Source organism: Conger conger, chromosome 12 (genome assembly GCF_963514075.1).
Source record: "Conger conger chromosome 12, fConCon1.1, whole genome shotgun sequence".
NCBI classification, from domain to species: Eukaryota; Metazoa; Chordata; class Actinopteri; order Anguilliformes; family Congridae; genus Conger; species Conger conger.
Window position 1 is genome coordinate 47,638,519 of NC_083771.1, and position 21,431 is coordinate 47,659,949.

At 44.9% G+C, this 21,431-nt stretch overlaps 1 protein-coding gene across 2 annotated transcripts; it reads left to right on the forward strand.

Annotated features, from left to right (window-relative positions):
* The first annotated feature begins 2,570 nt into the window (after positions 1-2,570).
* Positions 2,571-18,046, forward strand: LOC133141409 (up-regulator of cell proliferation-like). 2 transcript variants are annotated; one of them, XM_061261942.1, is made up of 5 exons: positions 2,571-2,624; positions 4,390-4,521; positions 5,514-5,698; positions 6,005-6,062; positions 12,474-18,046. In XM_061261942.1, the coding sequence occupies exons 3-5, from the start codon at positions 5,654-5,656 to the stop codon at positions 17,180-17,182; spliced, it is 4,812 nt and encodes a 1,603-aa protein (XP_061117926.1). In that variant the 5' UTR covers positions 2,571-2,624; positions 4,390-4,521; positions 5,514-5,653; the 3' UTR covers positions 17,183-18,046. The 2 variants fall into 2 exon arrangements, with proteins under 2 accessions (XP_061117926.1, XP_061117927.1); XM_061261943.1 differs by lacking the exons at positions 2,571-2,624; positions 4,390-4,521 and adding an exon at positions 5,226-5,345.
* Positions 18,047-21,431: the final 3,385 nt, after the last annotated feature.

Here is a 21,431-nt window from a genome sequence, read left to right on the forward strand (position 1 = left end):
AGACTCTCCGATCAGCCTTACCTGCATGTCTTTGGACTGTGGGAGGAAACCCACACGAACACGGGGAGGACACACAGAGAGGCCCCGGTTGACTGGGATTACGAACCCAGGACCTCCTTGCTGTGAGGTGGCAGTGCTACCCACTGCACCATCCATGCCGCCCTGCTTTAAAGAAACAGTTTTTTTAAATGACACATTTTACTTTGGGTGGATGTTAAGGGTTTGGGACCCTTCCTTGGACCTTATATGCCAGGGTGACTGTGGTCTGTTTTTGAGCATCTCAGGTGGCTCATGCCTGGCCCAGTCCCAACCCTCCTCTGCTGACCCAGATAAGAGATGTTCAGCAGATACTGATAACATGGATGGGACCTTGAGTAAGGACACTGCACACGAGGAGGAGGAGGTGAGATTTCACAAACCTCTGAGTCAAACTTCAGTTCTGCAGGCCACAATGTCCGGTTGTTTAACTCCAGTCCTGGAGGGCCAAATTAAAAAAGGGTGTAGGAGGGAGGCGAAGTGTGACTGCCATTTGTGAGGAGCCTGTGAGCTGGGGGTTCTGGAGGAAGGCAATGTGTGACTCTGCCATTTGTGAAGTGGGGGTTCTGGTATGTGTCAAAAGGGACAAAGGACAATGCTGTTTGTAGTACCTTTTGACGAGTTCCAGACCAGTGACGCCAAGAAGATAAGGGATAGATATATGGTGGGTGGATGAGCGGTTCCCGGGCAATTAGGCCATGAGGGCCATTAAAACTCCTGGGAAAAGAATGTGCCCAAAACATTTATGAACTATCTTATGACCCCACACCTGGTCACTTCCAGGGGGAAAGACTCAGGGCAGTACCACAGTGCCATCCTTTGGGCACTGCTGTCATTACCCCAGGGACTACTCTCTTGGATGAAAACCTCAAAACTGTTGTTGAGATGGTCAATAGACCCGGTACAATATTGTAAACATTGCCCATGTGATCCTTGTTGTATTGCATTATGCCCATTGTAGTAATAACATGAATTACATGGATACACAGGAGGGAGGTTTCATGATAACTGCACCATAACAAAACATTAGGATAATCTGTTTGGTATGGATGTGATCCAGTAAAATCAAGGAATCAGATGAGATACATTTCATACCAAATGGATTTTAATAAACCATAGTTTCAATAACTCAAGGGAAAACCTACACGTCCTCTCTTGGTAATCATCTCATTTTCCCTACGCAACAACCCCCAACGGTGGGGGTCTAAATTCCAGATTTGACAACCCCACCAGGCTAATTTATGGCACTGCCGCCTGGATCAAACACATGATTTGGCATAAAAGCCAGGGAGACAAGCCTATCAGGGAAGATCGCACTCAACTTCCCACACTGTGCATACTTTGTATATGTGTGTAGCGAAAGCAGGCTGGGTAAGACTATTTCACTCTATTCTTTTTATTTTCAATTTGTCTATTCGTAATTGACTGTGTTATTCTACGCTAACTGCCTATCCGTCTGCAAATACATTATTTTGTTTGTAACTTGCGTGATCTCCATGACTCTAATTCATCTTGTACCTTTTCAGCCTAAATTACAACTGAATATTGAGGGGGAAAATGGGGACCAAAGACTGACCGATCGGCAGCTTGGTACACGTGTGATAGTTCTTAGCTGTGAGGCCAGCAAGTTTCTGCCAAATTAAAGGGTCGGTTAGGCACGGCTCTTGTGATTTGACGCGAAGGGAACCCCTGGGCGTTACGGCGCTGGTTCCTGTCAAATTAGCTCTAAGGAGCCCAGTTAATGCTACGCCGACCTGGGCTCGCAACTATCATGGCAGTTTTGCATGTATTGTGTTGACTGGACCCTCAGCCTCTGAGTTCTACACCGAACTGAGATATTCAGCAATAATGTTAATCGCGAGAACATATATTGAGTAATAGTGGCGCAGGTACGAGTCGAGTGTAATCACTCCCGAGGTTCGCGTAAATTTCAAACCCAAATTTTTAAATTATATATCTTAAATGGAGTCAGATAAACGAGTGGAACGAGAGTAACCACTAAGCTTTCAATACGGCCCCGTTTACGAACGGAGTATATTAGGAATTTTACTGATCTGTTTCAGGCCAGTTGTCAGCGGGATATAGGGCAGGTCAATCCATATCCGACCCGTGGCAACGGACCCAGTATATTCCTAAACATAATTGTGCTCTGTCCGTGTGCGGAGGATGATAATTAAAATCTCTCATTCACTTCCAAACAGCCAGGGAAAAACACGTTGTCCCTTCACCTCCAGCTATTCCCTCATTGGTCTAGCTGTGCAGGTTCTACAAGGGCTTTGTGTAGGCCTTGCAAACAAGGATTGTGATCTGTCCAAGCAATCATTGACTTAAATTACGCACTTGCTAAACACACCAAAAACCAGGAAACACTGCAGCTTGATTGGACAGCCTCTATGATTGACAGGTCCCAGCTGCATTATTCAACTAAGCAGCACATCATTAAAATATGTATTAAAATATTGTATAAAACAAATACCAACAAAGGGCTTGCAAAATGTGAATACACTGTCTGTGATGTTTTTCATTGCAGGAAACTGAAGACTCAGAGCAGAGTGTGAGTGTGTCTGAAGATGAGACCATCAGTAAAGGTGAGGACCCCAAGCAGAAGAGGAGGGAGACCTCCTGGGAAACCAAGTAGGAAGAGGTGCTGGTAGGCACCAGTGGGTGCTCTTCCCTCTGGACCAAGCAGAAATACAATGTCCCAGCACAGTGACAGGGCACAGTGTAGGAGGAGGGGTCCTGGCCCTGGACAAATTCACCAAAAAAAGAGACTTCCTCCATCTGACGAATTATCCTCTATACTTTTTCTCCTCTATATTTCAACAACTTGTCAGGCACTCAGAACGGGGATCCAATAGCGAGACCACAACAAAATGTATTTCGAAAATAAGGTTCCAGCAAACAGTTATAGCAGGGATAAGGCAGTTCGTAAGCGATAGTCCCTATATCTATGTCCTTCTTCCCTATATCTCGACGAAGGCGGTCGCATTCTCTTTCTCTCCCTCCCCTTATCTCCCCTGCTTGCGCTCTGTCCTTGTTCAGTCTCTGTCTGAACTCCTGAGCTTCTCTCTGCATTTTCTTCCGAAAACTGAAAACCATGGATTTGATGGATTGGTTTCTCAACGCGACAAAGAAATTGGGTATAGGGGAGCCCGCATGCCCTGACGGGACGTATGCTGCCGGATACACGATGGATTCCTATTCGTCGTGGAAGATTGTGTTTGTCAATACTTCACGTGGAGGATGTTGAGGACGTCTACATAATTGGATTTATGATAACAGGCTTCCTAATGTTTGGAATGTTTGGGTTCCTGTTCTATCGCAAAGCTCGGAAGGCGTGGGCAGCACATTTGGAAAGCCGCGCTTCCAACACTCAGACTCAAGCGATAAACGAACTCAATCGCCTTGTCTGCAAGATGGATCACAACTTGGAGCAGTTGAAAGGGACGGTTCGAGTGAGAAGGGCCATCAATTCGGATACTTTGGAGCAAGAAGACGACCAGGAAGGACTCTAAGGCAGTCAAAAAAGTCGGCTTGACCCAAAGTAATCAACCCTTATCTTATTTTTGGCTTCCACTTCGGCTCAGGCGACTGATATCTCTACTCTCCCCTGGATGTTTATACAGACAGAATGCTCCTGTGGACTTCACCTCTTGGGACTCAAGGTTGTCTCCAATCCTCACCACCGATAGAGAACACTGTTGGCCTGGGCGGTGACGAAGTACAGAGGCTCACACATACACATACACAAAGACACACGCACACACACACCCTTGGATTCAACGCCTTGGTCGGCCCCCTCGAGTCTTTCCCTATCATAGAGCAGTCTGCTGGGGAGTTGAGCGTTGCGCCATGTGGCTGCGCGCTCCCCCTAGTGTCTGAGCTGTGACACCTCCCCTCCCTGAGACCTTTCCCAATACCAAAATGTGCATGTCTCGAATTTCTTGTTGAGATGTTTAATTGTTTGCTTATGTGCCAAGGTTTTTTTCCAGAAACGAAAGTCGATAAACAAACAGGTCAGAACAAGACAGAAGGAATAAGCTAAACTTGATGGTCAGGGACAAAACAAGTCAAAACAGTTATCAATATGAAAACGCTGGAGAGTATGGAATAATCACATAACAATCTGGCTAAACTAACTGCACAGACAGGGGTTTTTATACACAGGTAATGAGAGGGAATGGAAGTCAGGTGGGGAAACAATCAGGAAGTTAAACAGGTGAAATAAATGAATGAAGTGACAGGGAGACTACGGTGTGCACGGAGGTAACAAAAACGCTAACAACATAGGCAGAATACAGAGCATGAAAAACACGAAATCTAACAGAACTTCCCTTTCCCATGTTCCCACAGGTGGAGAATTGTCACAGTGGTGGAAAAAAGGAGCCAGTAACATATTCGGGGGCGCTCGACAAAGGATTGGTTCACTGGCCAGGTCGATAAATAAACTGATCGTAATCCAAACAGGCAAGAGTTCAAAACCAGGTAGGCAGTCCAGAAGCAGGTCAGAGGTTCAGAGTCCACAAAACAAGAGAAGAGTCCAGAGAAGCAGGCAGGGGTCATAAACAAGAAATCTAGAAAACAAAAACTACGAAAAAAAACTAGGACAGAATGCTACAAGGGTAAAGACTCGGGAACATGGAGGCTAGAACAGGGGTAAAGGAATATAAGGGCTTGGGACTTGAAAACAGGATAAGACGAACTAGCAAGGTACAACTGAGAAGGGCAGGTATAAATACACAGGGGAACAACCTAGGCAGGGCATGGGAGTGAGGGCCGTCAAACAAATAAACATCAGGTGACACATGGAAGGGCAATAATACAATGACCGGGGAGTAACGAAAACGCGGGACTGGATTCACATACACACACATGTAATACAGATGGCTCCGGACTAGGGAGTAGACAATTGCACAGAGTTAAGGAATGCAGAGATAGCGGAGAGCAGGTGTGGACACTTAGTTGAATCGAGGCAAGCAATGTAGGGATAGAACAGGGAGTTATAGAGCAGTATTGAAATAGAGGTAGTGTTAGTCTGTTAGTTACGTGATTAAATTACAAATACCCAAAACAAGTGAATGTTAGTTTGTTAGTTAGACGAACATATTAGTGTGTTAATTCTGTGTTAGGTGGGATTAGTATATTAGTGCTATCTACAAACATGAAATGGAGAGAAAGCAGGAAATAACAACAGCGAGACAGATGGAATCGTGGGAAACCGGAAAATTCCAAAACCACCCAAATAGTGAAGCATGCAGACAGGGGACTCGGGATCAGAAAACATTCAGACACAGACATCACAGGGGAAGGCAAGTGCAAAGACTAATGAATGTAACCAGAAAACCAGACATGAATATGAAAAATAATAAATTTACAAAAATACCAAAGAAACTAACAGACAAAAATCTGGGTCATAATAGAAAAATGAGTTTCCATGTGACCTACCTACTGACAGCCAGGGTCTATTGCTCTAGCAGCAGGTGCAGATTCTGAGAATTGGGAGGAGACCACAGACAACCGATTCAGTCTGGGCACAGAGAACACATCCTCATGCCTGGCCCAGTCCCAACCCTCCTCTGCTGACCCAGCTAAGAGATGTTCAGCAGATACTGAAAACATGGATGGGACCTTGAGTAAGGACACTGCACATGAGGAGGAAGAGGTGAGATTTGACAAACCTCTGAGTCAAACTCCAGTTCTGCAGGCCACAATGTCCAGTTGTTTAACTCCAAATTAAAATAAGGGTTTTGTGTAGGCCTTGTGATCTTTCCAAGCAATTATTGACTTAAACACACCAAAAACCAGGAAACACTGCAGCTTGATTGGACAGCCTCTATGACTGACAGGTCCCAGCTGCATTATTCAACTAAGCAGCATGTAATTAAAATATGTATTAAAATATTGTATGAAACAAATGCCAACAAAGGGCTTGCAAAATGTGAATACACTGTGATGTTTTTCTTTGCAGGAAACTGAAGATTCAGAGCAGAGTGTGAGTGTGTCTGAAGATGAGACCATCAGTAAAGGTGAGGACCCCAAGCAGAAGAGGAGGGAGACCTCCTGGGAAACCAAGTAGGAAGAGATGCTGGTAGGCCAGTTCAAGGTGCTCTTCCCTCTGGACCAAGCAGAAATCCAATGTCCCAGCACAGTGACAGAATCAGAATCAGAAAAACTATATTGTCTGACATGACATCTCCAGCGTGGCTCATCAAACAGAGACAAAATAACAGACAACACTTGTTGCAGGAATGCTGTTTTGTGTCAGTTTAAGTGACTAGTGCAATCAATCAAATCAATAAATAATGGCCATCTAAAAGAGGGTGGGTGAGGGGGGGTTGTTATTGATTGTTTAAGATTCTGATGGCAGTGGGAATAAATTAGTTTCGGTAAATGTTTTTCCTGATGGAGGGAACTTTGTAACAGCGGCCTGATGGTAATAGCTGGAAAGACTTATGCAGGGGATGTCTGAAATTTGATGTGATGTGGTTAGCTTTCCTTTATATTGCTTGTGTGTGGAGTACAGATAGTTGAGTTTGATTTACGCCAATTATTTTACTTGCTTGATTAATGACCCGGGAGCGCTTTGATTTGCTCTTAACAGATGTGAAGTTGAACCAGGATGAGATATTGAAGGTGAGAATTGATTCAATAAGTGATATGTAAACAACTGTTAAAATGTCCTTCTTGACATTAAAATCCCTGAGTTTCCTCAGCAGGAACAGGCATTGCTGTGCCTTCTTGTACACTGAGTCAGTGTGGAGGGAGAAGGACAGGCAATTATCTATCTCCATAGATAGGGTTGAGGGTGGTGGAGCGTAACCAAAGTGTTGTGCGTGTACTCCACCCACGTGAGTTGGCGACTTCAGGAAGTGGGGTTGGCCGCGGCTAGGCACCGGAGCGTGTTCTCCAGAGTCTGGTTTGTGCGTTTCGTCTGCCCGTTGGTCTCTGGGTGAAAGCCCGATGAGAGGCTCACCGAGGCGCCTAACAGGGAGCAGAACGCATGCCAGAATCGAGATGCGAACTGCGGTCCGCGGTCAGACCTGGGGAAGACCGTGTAATCTAAAAATGTGGTGGACTACCAACCGTGCGGTTTCCGCTGCCGATGGTAATTTTGGTAGCGCCACAAAATGAGCCGCCTTGGAAAACCGGTCGACCACTACCAGGATAACCGTTTTGCCTTCAGATGATGGCAACCCCGTAATAAAATCCAGGGCCACGTGGCTCCAAGGATGCCTCGGAACGGGTAGCGGCCATAATAGCCCTGAGGGAGGCTGGTGCAAGCCCTTGCTGTGGGCACAGACCGAACAGGCGGCCATAAACTCCCGGACGTCCTTCTCTAAAAAATCCCTGGTGCGGTGAACCCCAGCCAGCCATGAGGCATGTCCCCACTGCAGCACCTGGGGCCGGAGTCCAGCGGGCAGGAAGAGGCAGTGAGGCATGTCCCCCCTGTAGCACCTGTGGCCGGACTCCAGCGGGCACGAAGAGGCAGTGAGGCGGCCCCCTCCTGGATCTGGCTCTAGGCGTAGTGCTCTCCGTACCGCCGACTCAACCTCCCAGATCACTGGTGCCACGATCTGATCACCAGAGAGAATAGGTTGAGGAGCTTGTTCCCTGTCGGTCTTATCAAACACCCAGGAGAAGGCGTTGGGTTTCGTGTTCTTAGAACCTGGACGGTATGTCAAAATAAAAGAAAAGCGCGCAAAAAACAGCGCCCAGCGGGCCTGACGCGTGTTTTCGCAGTTTGGACATACTCCAGGTTTTTGTGGTCCGTCCACACCGTGAACGGATGCTCCGCCCCCTCCAGCCAGTGGCGCCACTCCTCCAAGGCTAGTTTGACTGCCAGCAGCTCCCTATCCCCAACATCCCAACATCATAATATCATACTATTGGGTTGCACCTACAACCCTGCCTAGAGGGGATGGAGCCGACCAGTTGAATCCGCCCCTTCTGCCCGCTTTCTCTCTCTCCCGTTCCCGAACCCTGTTATCAATGCGGATCGCTGCAGATCCCCGGTGGTTCCATAGTGGCCAGAGCGTTCCTGACAGGGTCTGATAACGCACTGGTAAACAGGGTCATCAGCGGATCGTCTGCCCACCCCGTCTCCCCTGCCAGAGCCTGAAATTCCACTGAGAACTCGGCGACACTCCGAGTTCCCTGTTTCACCCAGGTTAACCTAGCCAGTGTGGTCAAACACCCTTGCCATTTCTTGCATGAGAAGCTGGGAATTACTCATTAGGGGAGCCTGTGCCCTGATCAGCGGATCCGCCCAGGTCAGAGCCATCCCGGTTAACAATGATAAAAAAAATAAAGGCGACACGGGAATCCTCAGTGGAGAAACGTGAGGGTTGTGATTTTTTAAAAATGAGACACTGGGAAAGGAACCCCCTACATTTTTCCGACTCTCCCCCATACCGCAGCGGAAGCTGCAGCTTAGGTTCCCTGACTGCAGGTGTAATGGTTTGGTAAGGGGGTAAAACCGATGGGGGAAAAGTGGATGGTTGGGGGGTGTCAGTGGCTGGTGTCTGTGTCTGTGGTGAACGGAACTCGCTCGCTAATTGAAGCTCTCAGCGAGCCCCAGCAGCACATCCTGCTGCTGATCTAACCTGGCCAGAATTTAGTCCTGTCGCTAACATACCAAAGTCTGCTGCTCGACAGTGGCAGTCTGCTGTGCATGTAACGCCTGCAACCCCTGCTCCTGCCTAACCAGAACAGCCTGCTGAGCAGCTACTGCCGCCTGAAGCAGAGAATCCCCCACCTCGATGACCGCACTAGTCGCTGGTCTCTCCATGTTGGCTTTGGTGTTCTGTAAGGTTGAGGAATGGCGGAGAGCCAGGAGCGACTAAGGGTAATCCCTTGTAAACCCTGGAAGGTAGATGAAACCAAATAAAGGAAATAGCCCCAAAAAACGGCGAAGGAAAATAAAGCAACCCTTAAAATCCAGGGCAAATAACCCAACCAAAATGAGTGCTGAAAACGAGCACTACAACCCCAGACCGGGGACAAAATAAAATAACAACCTAGTAAAAAAAACACGAGGCACGAAAACAAAGAACCTTGAGACACAGCTCAGGAAAAAACACAAACCAAAATACGTGTACCGGGGACAACGTCCCTAACCCGCAAGCTCACACGAGCTGTAAATGAAATCAAAGAAAAACAAAGAACCTACGGAAGGTGTCAGCCGTGCACACAGCACCAACAGGCTGAGCGTCGTCTTTACCTTTTGTTTTTGTTTTTGTTTTTTTTAAACGAGACAGAAACCCGAACCTGCACGATACCTGACTCAATAAGGCTCAGAGTCTTACCGCGTGCATACCGGCTTGGTGTCAGAGCGAACAGTAACACCAAAGCGTCGATCGATTGTCTGCGAGTGCTTTATATACAGCCTCAGGAGGTAAGGTACCATTGGCACTAATGAGGGCCAGGTGACCGGTACTACTGTAGAACCCGCACAGCTAGACCAATGAGGGAATAGCTGGAGGTGAAGGGACGACAAGTTTTTCCCTGGCTGTTTTGAAGTGAATATGAGATGTTAATTATCATCCTCCGCACACGGACAGAGCACAATTATGTTTAGGAATATACTGGGTCCGTTTCCACGGGTCGGATATGGATTGACCTGCCCCATATCCCGCTTACAGCTGGCCTGAAACAGATCAGTAAAATTCCTAATATTCTCCGTTCGTAAACGGGGCCGTATTGAAAGCTTAGTGGTTACTCTCGTTCCACTCGTTTATCTGACTCTATTTAAGATATATAATTTAGAAATTTGGGTTTGAAATTTACGCGAACCTCGGGAGTGATTACACTCGACTCGTACCTGCGCCACTATTACTCAATATATGTTCTTGCGATTAACATTATTGCTGAAATCTCAGTTTGGTGTAGAACTCAGAGGCTGAGGGTCCAGTCAACACAATACATGCAAAACTGCCATGATAGTTGCGAGCCCAGGTCAGCGTAGCATTAACTGGGCTCCTTAGAGCTAATTTGGCAGGAACCAGCGCCGTAACGCCCAAGGGTTCCCTTCGCACCAAACCACAAGAGCCGTGCCTAACCGACCCTTTAATTTGGCAGAAACTTGCTGGGCTCACAGCTAAGAACTATCACACCTGTACTAAACTGCCGATCGGTCAGTCTTTGGTCCCCATTTTCCCCCTCAATATTCAGTTGTAATTTAGGCTGAAAAGGTACAAGATGAATTAGAGTCATGGAGATCACGCAAGTTACAAACAAAATAATTGATTTGCAAATTGAAAAAAATAATAAAGTGAAAATAGTCTTACCCAGCCTGCTTTCGCTACACACATATACAGAATATGCACAGTGTGGGAAGTCGAGTGTGATCTTCCCTGATAGGCTTGTCTCCCTGGCTTTTATGCCAAATCATGTGTTTGATCCAGGCGGCAGTGCCATAAATTAGCCTGGTGGGGTTGTCAAATCTGGAATTTAGACCCCCACCGTTGGGGGTTGTTGCGTAGGGAAAATGAGATGATTACCAAGAGAGGACGTGTAGGTTTTCCCTTGAGTTATTGAAACTATGGTTTATTAAAATCCATTTGGTATGAAATGTATCTCATCTGATTCCTTGATTTTACTGGATCACATCCATACCAAACAGATTATCCTAATGTTTCGTTATGGTGCAGTTATCATGAAACCTCCCTCCTGTGTATCCATGTAATTCATGTTATTACTACAATGGGCATAATGCAATACAACAAGGATCACATGGGCAATGTTTACAATATTGTACCGGGTCTATTGACCATCTCAACAACAGTTTTGAGGTTTTCATCCAAGAGAGTAGTCCCTGGGGTAATGACAGCAGTGCCCAAAGGAGGCACTGTGGTACTGCCCGGAGTCTTTCCCCCTGGAAGTGACCAGGTGTGGGGTCATGAGATAGGTCATAAATGTTTTAGGCACATTCTTTTCCCAGGAGTTTTAATGGCCCTCATGGCCTAATTGCCCGGGAACCGCTCATCCACCCACCATATATCTATCCCTTATCTTTTTGGCGTCTATGTCTGAAACTCCCCAAAAGGTAATACAAACAGCATTGTCCTTTGTCCCTTTTGACACATTCCAGAACTCCCAGCCCACAGACTCCTCACAAATGGCAGAGTCATATTTTGCCTCCCTCCAGAACCCCCAGCTCACAGGCTCCTCACAAATGGCAGAGTCACACTTCGCCTCCCTCCTACACTACCTCCCAACCCTGACACTTCCGTCTTTGTATTGTGTCTCTGTCAAAGCGTACGATAGTAACTCCCTCCAGATCTATATCGGATATTCCTTCTGACAGCCAGGTTTTCGTAAAACAGAAGAGGCTTGTCTGGCGGTAGTCGGAGTCCAGTTTGATGAGTGCAGAAAGTTGTCAATTTATTCCGCAGTGATCTCATGTTAGACAGCGTTATTGCAGGTAGTGGCAGCCTCCTACCGCATCTTCGCATTCTATTGTGAATTCCTCCTCTGGATCCCCTTTTCCTCCGTCTGATGTGATGATTCCTCTGTATGCATCGATTGCTGGGTGAATAAGAGTGATCAAGATTCCCAAATGTTTCAGCGTTGGAGTCATACTTGTTGTGTCCAGTATTAAAAAGTCCAGTCCAGTGTTAATAATTCGCCCTTTACACACTAATAGACAGCACAAAACTCACAAACAGACACACAGACTCACAAACTCACAAACACTACTCGCTCACAGAGTAGTGCCCCGCCTCCCACCGTTCATCTGCGATCCCGTTGGAAGAGCCCACTGACTCCTTACAGGGGCATCATCCCAGGGCACAGTGGGGTCCTGGCCCTGGACAAATTCACCCAAAAAAATAACAACTTCCGCCTTCTGAGTAATTGTCCTCAATACTTATTCTCCTCTATATTTCCAACAACTTCCCTTTCCCATGTTTCCACAGGTGGAGAATAATGAGTTTCCAGGTGACCTACCTAGTGACAGTCAGGGTCTATTGCTCTAGCAGCAGTGATATTTAAGCCTGGAATGAACTTAATTAAAGAATACATTTCTGTGACCTCTTATTAAAATGCGGTATAACATGTTTAAAAATAGACATGTTTTTAGTATGGGAGCTCCACGGTGGTGGAAGGTTAAGGCATCAGACTTTGGTTCAACACCAGGATCCCAGTAAGGCCTGTGCATGAGGGAGCAGCTCTGAGGGTGGGGGGAGGGACTCGACAGGGAGGATCACTGCATACAAGTGTCCCTGAACACCTCAGAATCATGGTCCAGGGCTAGAGAGGAATAGATGATGAACAGGGTACAATCACTGGCAGTAGCATCACTCAGGAGTGTGAAACATTCAGTCTGCCAAGAACTTCAGTCATTTTTTGATGTGCAAGTGAATTTATGTGCATTCTTATGATTTTATTACTGCACTGCTGTGCATATGTACTAATGCAGCTTCCATCCGCAATGACAGGAACCAGTCTGGAGGAGCTGCTGAGAGACCTGGGACTGGAACACCACCTAAAGAACAAGCTGACTCTGAGCCAGGTGCTGGCGATAGATGGAGAGACATTATCTGATGAAAACATCCAGTCTCTGAAATCTCTGCCATGGTGTTTCCTGAGGAAGCTGATGATGGTGAATGAGTCCTTTCGTAGAATGAGCTGTACCTCAAAACAGGACACAGAGCCCCAAAGCCTGGATAGTTTACTGAACACCATGAAAAATCCACAGGACCACAGCAACAGAGTCAACCCCCTGGACCTCATAACTGCTGTTTTTCTGTGCTCAGATGGCTTTCTCCAGCAGGAGATGGCTTTGAAAATGTCCATGTGCCAGTTCTCTGTGCCTCTGCTGCTTCCTAAATGTGATACCCAGCAGTGCACTTTAATGCTGTGGGCCATGAGGGATATTGTGAAAAAGTACAAGCCACACTCTTTGGAAGACCCAAGAGGGTTTGTGGAGGAGAGCATTGCTCTCACTGACCTCCCCATGGTCTCTTTTGTGAGGCTGGGAAACAGCAGCATGTCCAAGTCTCACATTCTGAACCAGGTTCTCAGCAACTCTCAGCAGTACCACGACACCTTTGTTCACAAAAACATGGAGTGCGGTGACACCCCAAGGAGGATTTCCAATGGGCTGGTGGAAATCAGCTGGTATCTGCCCAGTGGGAACAAACAAATTGACATCTTCTCTGAGCCTCTGGCTATAGCTAACCTCCGTGGGGACCTCAGAGACTTTGAAACTCAGTACGCTTTCCTCTGCCAAACCTCTGCTACTATATTTGTGTTTTGCGATGAATTTCAGTTTGAACAAAAATTTCTGGACTCTGAGCAATTTAAGACTCATTGGATTTTGATCACCAATTCACAGAGCCAGACCTTCAATGAGGATGACTTCAAGAAATGTATTTCTGAGACAAAACCCAGTGACATCATCATAAAGCATCAGGGAAGGAATGATGCAGAATTCAACAAAAACTTGCGTTTGGCTATCCATGGTATATTAAAGGGAGACATTAAAATGAGCATTGAAAGGATGTCTGCTCTTGCATATAAGCTTGGGATCCATGTTGATGAAAACTACATCCACTGTAAGAGCGGCAAGCTTAAGGCTGGTGAAATCACAGGCGGAATATCTGATATTCCAAGCTTCAAGGAGAATGAGCTTCCCTTACAAGGGACTGCATGGAAACAGCTGGCCAAACTGGAGAAGGAACAGTGCAGGATGAAAAATGCTGGGGAGAAAAACATAGAAGTTTACAAGAATGAGCTTGCAGATCAGAGGCAGAAGCTCAGAGAACAGCAGAGGGCTCACAGTATCTCTAATTCTATGTCCCGTTTCATCTCCGCGATGTGCAATTCCACAGAGGAGCGCAAATATTTCCTCAAGTGGATGAGGATCAATCTGGATAATCTGTCACGCATACACCTTCCACCTCTTCTGGCAAAGTACAAGGAACAGTGTCAGAGTTCCTCAGAAAACAAGGAGCTCATTGCACAGTTGGACAGGGAGATCTCCAGCTGCTCCTTGGGGACGGAGCACTTCCTGAGGGAAATGGGTCAGCTGTACGAGTCGGCCTGCTCACTCCCCGAAGCCCTCACCCCAGAGATTAAGCGCCTGCCACGTCTCTGTGCCAAACTGCTACAGGAGGGCTTTCCTCTTGAGCTGGTGGATGGAGACTCAAGCAATATTCCTCTGGAGTGGGTGACACAGGTTCTGAAAGAACTCCATGATCTAACAAAGAATACATGTAAGATCCGGGTGGTCACTGTTCTGGGGATACAGAGCACTGGGAAATCCACCCTCCTGAACACCATGTTTGGGGTCCAGTTTGCTGTCAGCAGTGGCAGGTGCACCAGAGGGGCCTTCATGCTCCTCATCAGAGTGAAAGAGGATTTTAAAGTGCGGCTTGGGTGTGATTACATCATGATTATTGACACTGAAGGTTTGAAGGCACCACAGTTGGCACAGCTGGATGACAGTCATGAGCATGATAATGAACTGGCCACTCTGGTGGTGGGGCTGAGTGACATCACAGTCATCAACATCGCCATGGAGAATTCCATGGATATGAACGATATCCTGCAGATTGTGGTGCACGCCTTCCTGCGCATGAAAGAAGTTGGGAGAAAACCCTGCTGTCAGATTGTACACCAGAATGTGCCAGACATCTCTGCCCATGACAGTAACATGAGAGACAGGAAGCTTCTGCTGGAGCAGCTGAATGAGATGACCCAAGCAGCAGCTAAGATGGAAAAGAAGGGAAACAACAAAACATTTACTGATGTCATGGAGTATGATCCAGAGAGGAATACCTGGTACATTCCTGGGCTCTGGCACGGCTACCCTCCCATGGCCCCTGTCAGTGTTGGTTACAGTGAGTCTGCGGATCTTTTCAAGAGGAGTGTGATTGAGAAGTTTATGGAACAAAAATCTGGAAACAGCTCAGCACACACAATCATTGAGTTCCTTGAATGGACCAAGAGCTTATGGCAAGCAGTGAAGTATGAGAACTTCATCTTCAGTTTCCGCAACAGCCTTGTGGCTGAAGCGTATGCTCAGCTTTGCACTGAGTTCAACCAATGGGATTGGGCCTTCAGGAAGAACATGTACTCCTGGTTAATGGAAGCTGAGACAAAGGTGTCAAACTTTGGCACAGAAGCAGAATTTAAGAATTTGGATGAGTTACTGATCCACCTGACAAATGAGGCCTTGGTAGAACTGACTAAAGGGGAAACACTCATTTTGGCCAACCTGACTGAATTCTACAAGAGGCAAGAGGGACATGTTCACTTGGTAGTGAAGTACAAGGAAGACTTGAACATCACAGCCAACACCATCAGGAGGGAGACAGAGAAGTCTGTGAAAAACAAGCTTGAGGCAGCGGTAGAGATCAGAAAGGGTATGTTCAGGTTAGAGAGCATCAAGAACAATCAAACGGCCACAATGGAGAAAAAGGTGCAGGGGCTGATTGAGAAATGCAGGAAAAGTAAAGATCTGTCAGATGAACAGCTGGAGGATGAATTTGAGAATATGTGGAAGGAGACCGTGGCAGAGCTGCGGTTCCCTGGCATGGAAGAACGAGACATTGTGCAAAACATCTACCACCAGCTGTGGGTTAACTTAGAGATGAAAGGCAGCTCAGTACGTGAAATACTGTCAGAAGTGGGCAACTTGTCTGAACATGGAAGAGAGCCATTCAAAGTGAAAATTGAATGTCTGGTGTTTAATCAAAGGATTTGTAATTTTGACTTTGGAAAGGAGCTGAAGGAGTTCCAGCAGGTAGTTGATCACATCATTGAGCAGAGCAAGCAGTTTGTCGATGAGAAAGTAACAACAAGATCTGATTACCATAAAACATACACAATAGAGTTGCTTTGCAAGGTTGATGAAATCCTGGACAGGCACATGAATCTGGGAACAACGGCTGAATTTCAGGCCAAGCTGAAGATTCACATCTGTGGACATGCAGCACGGGAGTTTAAAAGAATGCATCTGGCTTTCATCCATGCAAATGATCCTCGTCACTGTCTGGAACAGTTCAAGCAACAGTACTACACAGATTTTAAGGACTTGTTCAACAAAAGAGACCAGTGTCAGAAGAAAGCCAATGATTTCACTTCCAACTGTCTTCAACCTGCCGTGAAGGAATACATCACCAAATCTCTGGGCCCTGACCTTGTGGATGAAATGTTGGCAGGGCAGAAAGCCATTGCTTTCAGCACTCAAACCTTCTTCCAGTTCTCAGTCCTAGAGCAGCTGCTTAAGCGTGATAAATTTCGGGACTTTGTGGGATACATAGAAAATTACAAGACCTTTGTACATGACTGGATATTGGAGCTGATGGTGAAGCAGTTCTCAGAGGGAGATACCCTCAGGAACATTGAGATTAACCGCCTGAAGGTGATGGTTAGCAGAATAAAAAAAGCCATTGAGAATGCACTGATGAAGGCAGCTGAACAGGCAGCAAGAAGGGGTGAGGAGGCCCAGAACATTCAGCAGTTTATTCAGGATATCTGTAGTAACCTAGGGAAGGAGCTTATCATCCCCAAAGACCCCCTCAGCGCAGTCCTGGCCTTAAACTCTGCCAAACCAGAAGACTTTTCCCGGTGTCTGATGGTGCTCGTGGATGAAATGGAGCAGGCTTTTACTGCTACCGAGTTTCAGAAAGGTGGTGATGTGAGGGCCAGGCTGACCTCACTGCCCTTTCAGCCACAGAAGGAGCTGTTTAACAGGGTGTTTGGCTGTGGGAAGCAGTGTCCCTTCTGTTCGACCCCCTGTGAAGCTGGTGGCAAGAGCCACACAGAGCACTTTGCTTCCATTCACCGTCCTCAGGGCATTGCACGATGGAGGAATCTTGTATCGCGTATGTTACTGAGAAATATCTGCTCCACCGATGTTGCCAGAGAGAGATGCTTCATCTTGACTGCAACAGAGGAGGAACAGCATCCATACAAGGACTATCGGAGCTTTTACCCTGACTGGCTCATCCAGCCTGACACCAGCATCCAGGCCTCAGACTACTGGAAGTACGTCTTCAGCAAGTATAATAAGCAGTTTGCAGATGAATACGGAGCTAAGCCTGCTGACATTCCCCCCAATTGGAGAGCTATAACTCCAGACCAAGCCATGGAAAACCTGAAGGAAACTTTCTTGATGAAAACAGGAGATCAAAATTAATTGATTACACAGCCCCTGTTTCAGTCGGGTTGAAAATGCATCCTCTGTGTGACATTAATATTAAATAGTCTGCTTACAGGTACGACTCATAATGTGAAGCAAAACAGAGCCCCAGCCAAGTTGAATGGCATGAACAAACAACAAGTTTTATACAATACAAATAAAGCACTCATCATTTGAAAAGGGAACAGTTGAATTCAATCATCACCTATGTTGGGAAAGAGTGAGAATTCCTGGTCACTGATACAGACACTGCTGAATTCCTGAGTCTTATCTGGTTTCATGAGAGATAATACCATCAGCAGCTCATTGTACCCATAAAATAATGTTCATACTATAAAGTGATATTGTCTCTATCATTAACTCTGCAGCATTTATCTGTACAAATCCTGCCTGTCAATCATCATGGCTGATCTCTGTCCATTGTTCCATTCATTAGGATGGTAAATAGGCTGTGATATTTTAACAGTTTAACAGAGTGAATTTCATATTGTCACCTCCATATTAAAGAAGATTTTCTTTTTCTTTCTTTTAAAATTTTTTTTTTTTTACAAAAATCCAAAATATGTGTTCTATCTCGTTAATCATTCTTATAGTTAAAGCACATAACTTTCATGTGTCATTGGTAATTATCAGCTCTACATCACTGCTTGCTTAGGTGTTCATTATTTACTGCCTTGTTGGTCTGTTATATGTTAGATAATCATCACTCTGTGTTATACGTTATATGTCACTGTTATGACAATATTTTTCCATTTAGAAAACTGAATTGAAACTTTGTTTTGCATCTTTGTAAAACTAATGCATTTCTCCACGACACATTCACATTCTCACGTTAAAAATAAACTTTTCATTTGATTTGAACTCAATGAACTGTATTTTGTTCTGCCTTGAACTGGGCTCAAAGTGAAATTTTTCTCAAATGTAAATTGTAAAAACTGAAATCTCTCATTTTGTTTTTTTAATGGTTCAATGTATGCAATCTATGCACTGTGTCTATTGAATGATTTGTTTTGAGTGGTTCAATCTATGCACTGTGTCTATTCTGCAATATATTCTGATACATATATAAATGCCATACTTTCAATGCACTAATGGCGGCCTGGGCCCTCTCACTTTGCTCATAGGCCCCGCCCAGTTTCTGTAGATTTGATCTTTGTTAAAAAAAATAGAAAATAATGTCGCGGGGCACATAGTTCCAATGGAAGATGGCACAGAAAAATTTAGCTTTTACCATTTGGCATTTCAGACTCTTTAACAGTCATTTTAACACCCTCAAACCACAACACTGTTTATCCTTCCTACAGTCCATGAATATAACGTGTAATATAAAGCGTTATTATACAGTTCAGTGTTTTGGAAATCTGACAGTGACAAACGCAACAGAGCCTGCCATCTTTTCGTAGTGTTCACTTCACTGTGCTACACAACACTATTTATATTTTTGGTCTTGAAGTTTAACTGACCAACTATATTATGAGTGTGCAACTTATTTGGCAATGTAACTAGCTGGTTATATAACTAAGATATGATAGTTTACCACAAACGATGCAACTGTAACTTAAAATATGAGACAAATAAAGGTTTTAGCTAAACTCGCATGATTGAAGACGTAAAGAGATAAAAGAATGCGCTGTTGCCCAAATTGCACTCCAGACAAGTGATCACTGAAACTCTGTATACTATTGCTTATTTCCAGCTTGGCATTAGGGAGTTGGGTGGAGGAAAGGTCTGGTCTGGGAGACGGGACTTGGTCAATTACTCCTAAACAATCATGTGGTTCTCCGTCATCTGCTGTGGGGAGAAGAGTAGCCGGGTTTAATACAGTGCATCATTTGACTGTAACATTTGGTAGTGATAGCAAAACATGTTGGTAGTGCAGCATTCTTGCTGGTGAGAAGTGAGCTGTCTTTTGTTTCAACAGGATGTTCAGACCCTGCATGGGGCAGCCAGAGCAGCGGATGCCATAACTGCAGAAGCAGCAGCTGTCACTGCTCTCAGGCAAGGTGCAGAGCAAATTTAATGGGAGGGCATTCGGCTAACTGCCGTTTGAGTATTCAATCTATGCTTGATTATATGAGTTTGCCATCAACAACCAACACACAAGCCCCAACACAGCTCCAATCTCAAAACGTGTGTGCTAAGTCTCTTTTCTTTTTCTCTACCTCCCTCTCTTTCTTTCTTTCTCTCTATCTCTCTCTCTCTCTGTCATACACACGCATCATTACAGCATTGGTGAAATGAAAAAGGCTATAGACTACACAGGCCTTCTCTCTTACCGAATAAATTCAGACATACCCCAAAATCATTCAATATTTTGCATAATAATAAAGAAGGCCAGGGCTGGTATCAAAGTAAATTAATAACCACAAGGCTTACCGTTTAAAAGAGTTGCAAACTTTACTTTTACTAATTCCACATAAAAATTATGCACTGGCCACGGAGGCATGCTAGTTGAAAAAAAAAAAAGAATTTGAGCCACTGAACTTTTTTCCCCCAATAACAACATTTTTAAATATAAGAGGGTAATTGGAGCAGGACATAAAAGGAATTACCTTTTTTATTTATTTATATATATTTTTACAATAATCTTTGAAATGCAGGACATGTTCTGTTCATGCAGGGTGCGGGACAAACGTTACATTTTCGGGACTGTCCCGCAAAATGTGGGATGGGTGGTCACCCTACTACTCACGTGTAAGTTCCAAATTGGCAATTCCCCAGGTTTTGTTTTTGCCGTGCAGTGGAGATCTGGATATAACTCAGAACAACTCAACATTTGAGGATTAGACATGGGCACTGGCAGTGTGGAATATGCTGTTGCATGGGGTGGAGGAAGTTTTTATTTTTTATTCTCAGAACTTGCCCTTCCTTCCCTCTCTCTAATACCCTGTTGTTGTTTATCCTTTGCTTCATTCATAATTTAAAACCTTCCCCATTCACTTTCTTCTTACCCTTCTTTCTTTCTCTTTTAATTCTTGGAGTCGGACTGAAACTGCGGGAATCTCAGATTTTAAAATTCTTTACCGCTGGTTCACATCATATATTTAGGACCTGAGAACTTGTGCAGTCCTCTGACCCTTTTCTTGACCATTTTCTTGGGACCCATGGTCCCATAAAGGTTTTCCCAGGCAAAAATATTTCATTACAATTTCCAAATTGCAGTGTGCCTTCTTTGCACGCTTTGACTAATTCACTTGCCCAATGGTCTTCTATCCTGCACTGCAGTTGTCCATCGTGTTCTGTTTCTATCACATACACATTGGGGGTGTTTTACTTTGCCAGTTTAGTTGATGTCTTTTGAACCACAAACCTCTTTACTCCCGTAAGATATGATACCATGTCATTCATTACTATACCAGGGTTCAGTTCTTATCTAGGATGTAAAGACCTTGTGTAGCTGTCCTTCTTCTCATCCAACTTGTTTTACTAGTTGAATAATTCCGGGTTGAGCTTATTTCAGAATACTGCATTTTCTGTTTGTGGTTTGGCCTTATTCTTAATGTTGCATTTTCAGTGGCCCAGCTACAGTATTTACTCTAAATGCCCATCGAGACAACAGCAACATTTTCAATGTATTTTTCAATAGACCCGTTTACTTGCACTTGCTGAAGCTTTCGTCTCCTCCTGATTGAAAGATAATCACAATTTGCAAGGACTCTACAGTCCTGTACTTTTGTGATACAACACGTCTTTTCTTATTATTAGTCTGGTTTGGCACCATTGCTCAAAAACCAGGTGAGTTGTTCTAGATCACACCATCTGCTAAATTAATGTAGTCTCAACTCTTTCAGACCTGCAAATAATTACTTTTGGTCTCCAACCTCACATTTCTACATTTTGTACAAGGTGCTTTGACTCTTCTTGCTGTAACTGTGTGATGTTACAAAGGTTCAAAGAAGGGAGACCTGATTGATTCCCTGAATAAAAGATAAAAGTAATGACTTTATCTTAAGATGCTTAGTCTCTCTAAGCTTAGTAAAGGGAGACTTCGGGGTGATTTGATTGAGGCTTTTAATTTCAATAAAGGAATTAACAAAGTGAACTACATTGCTATTCTTCAGGGTGAGTTTGTTGAGCACAATAAGAGAGCAGAAGGCAAAGGATACATTTCTCACAGACATTACAAAGTATTTTTTCACACAGAGAGTGGTCTCTGGCTTGATAGTGTGAGATACTATCTAGCTTTTCTGCAAACTAAGCAGTAGGTACACTTTAGTGTTTGGTAAAGGTGAGCATTGCTGGGCTG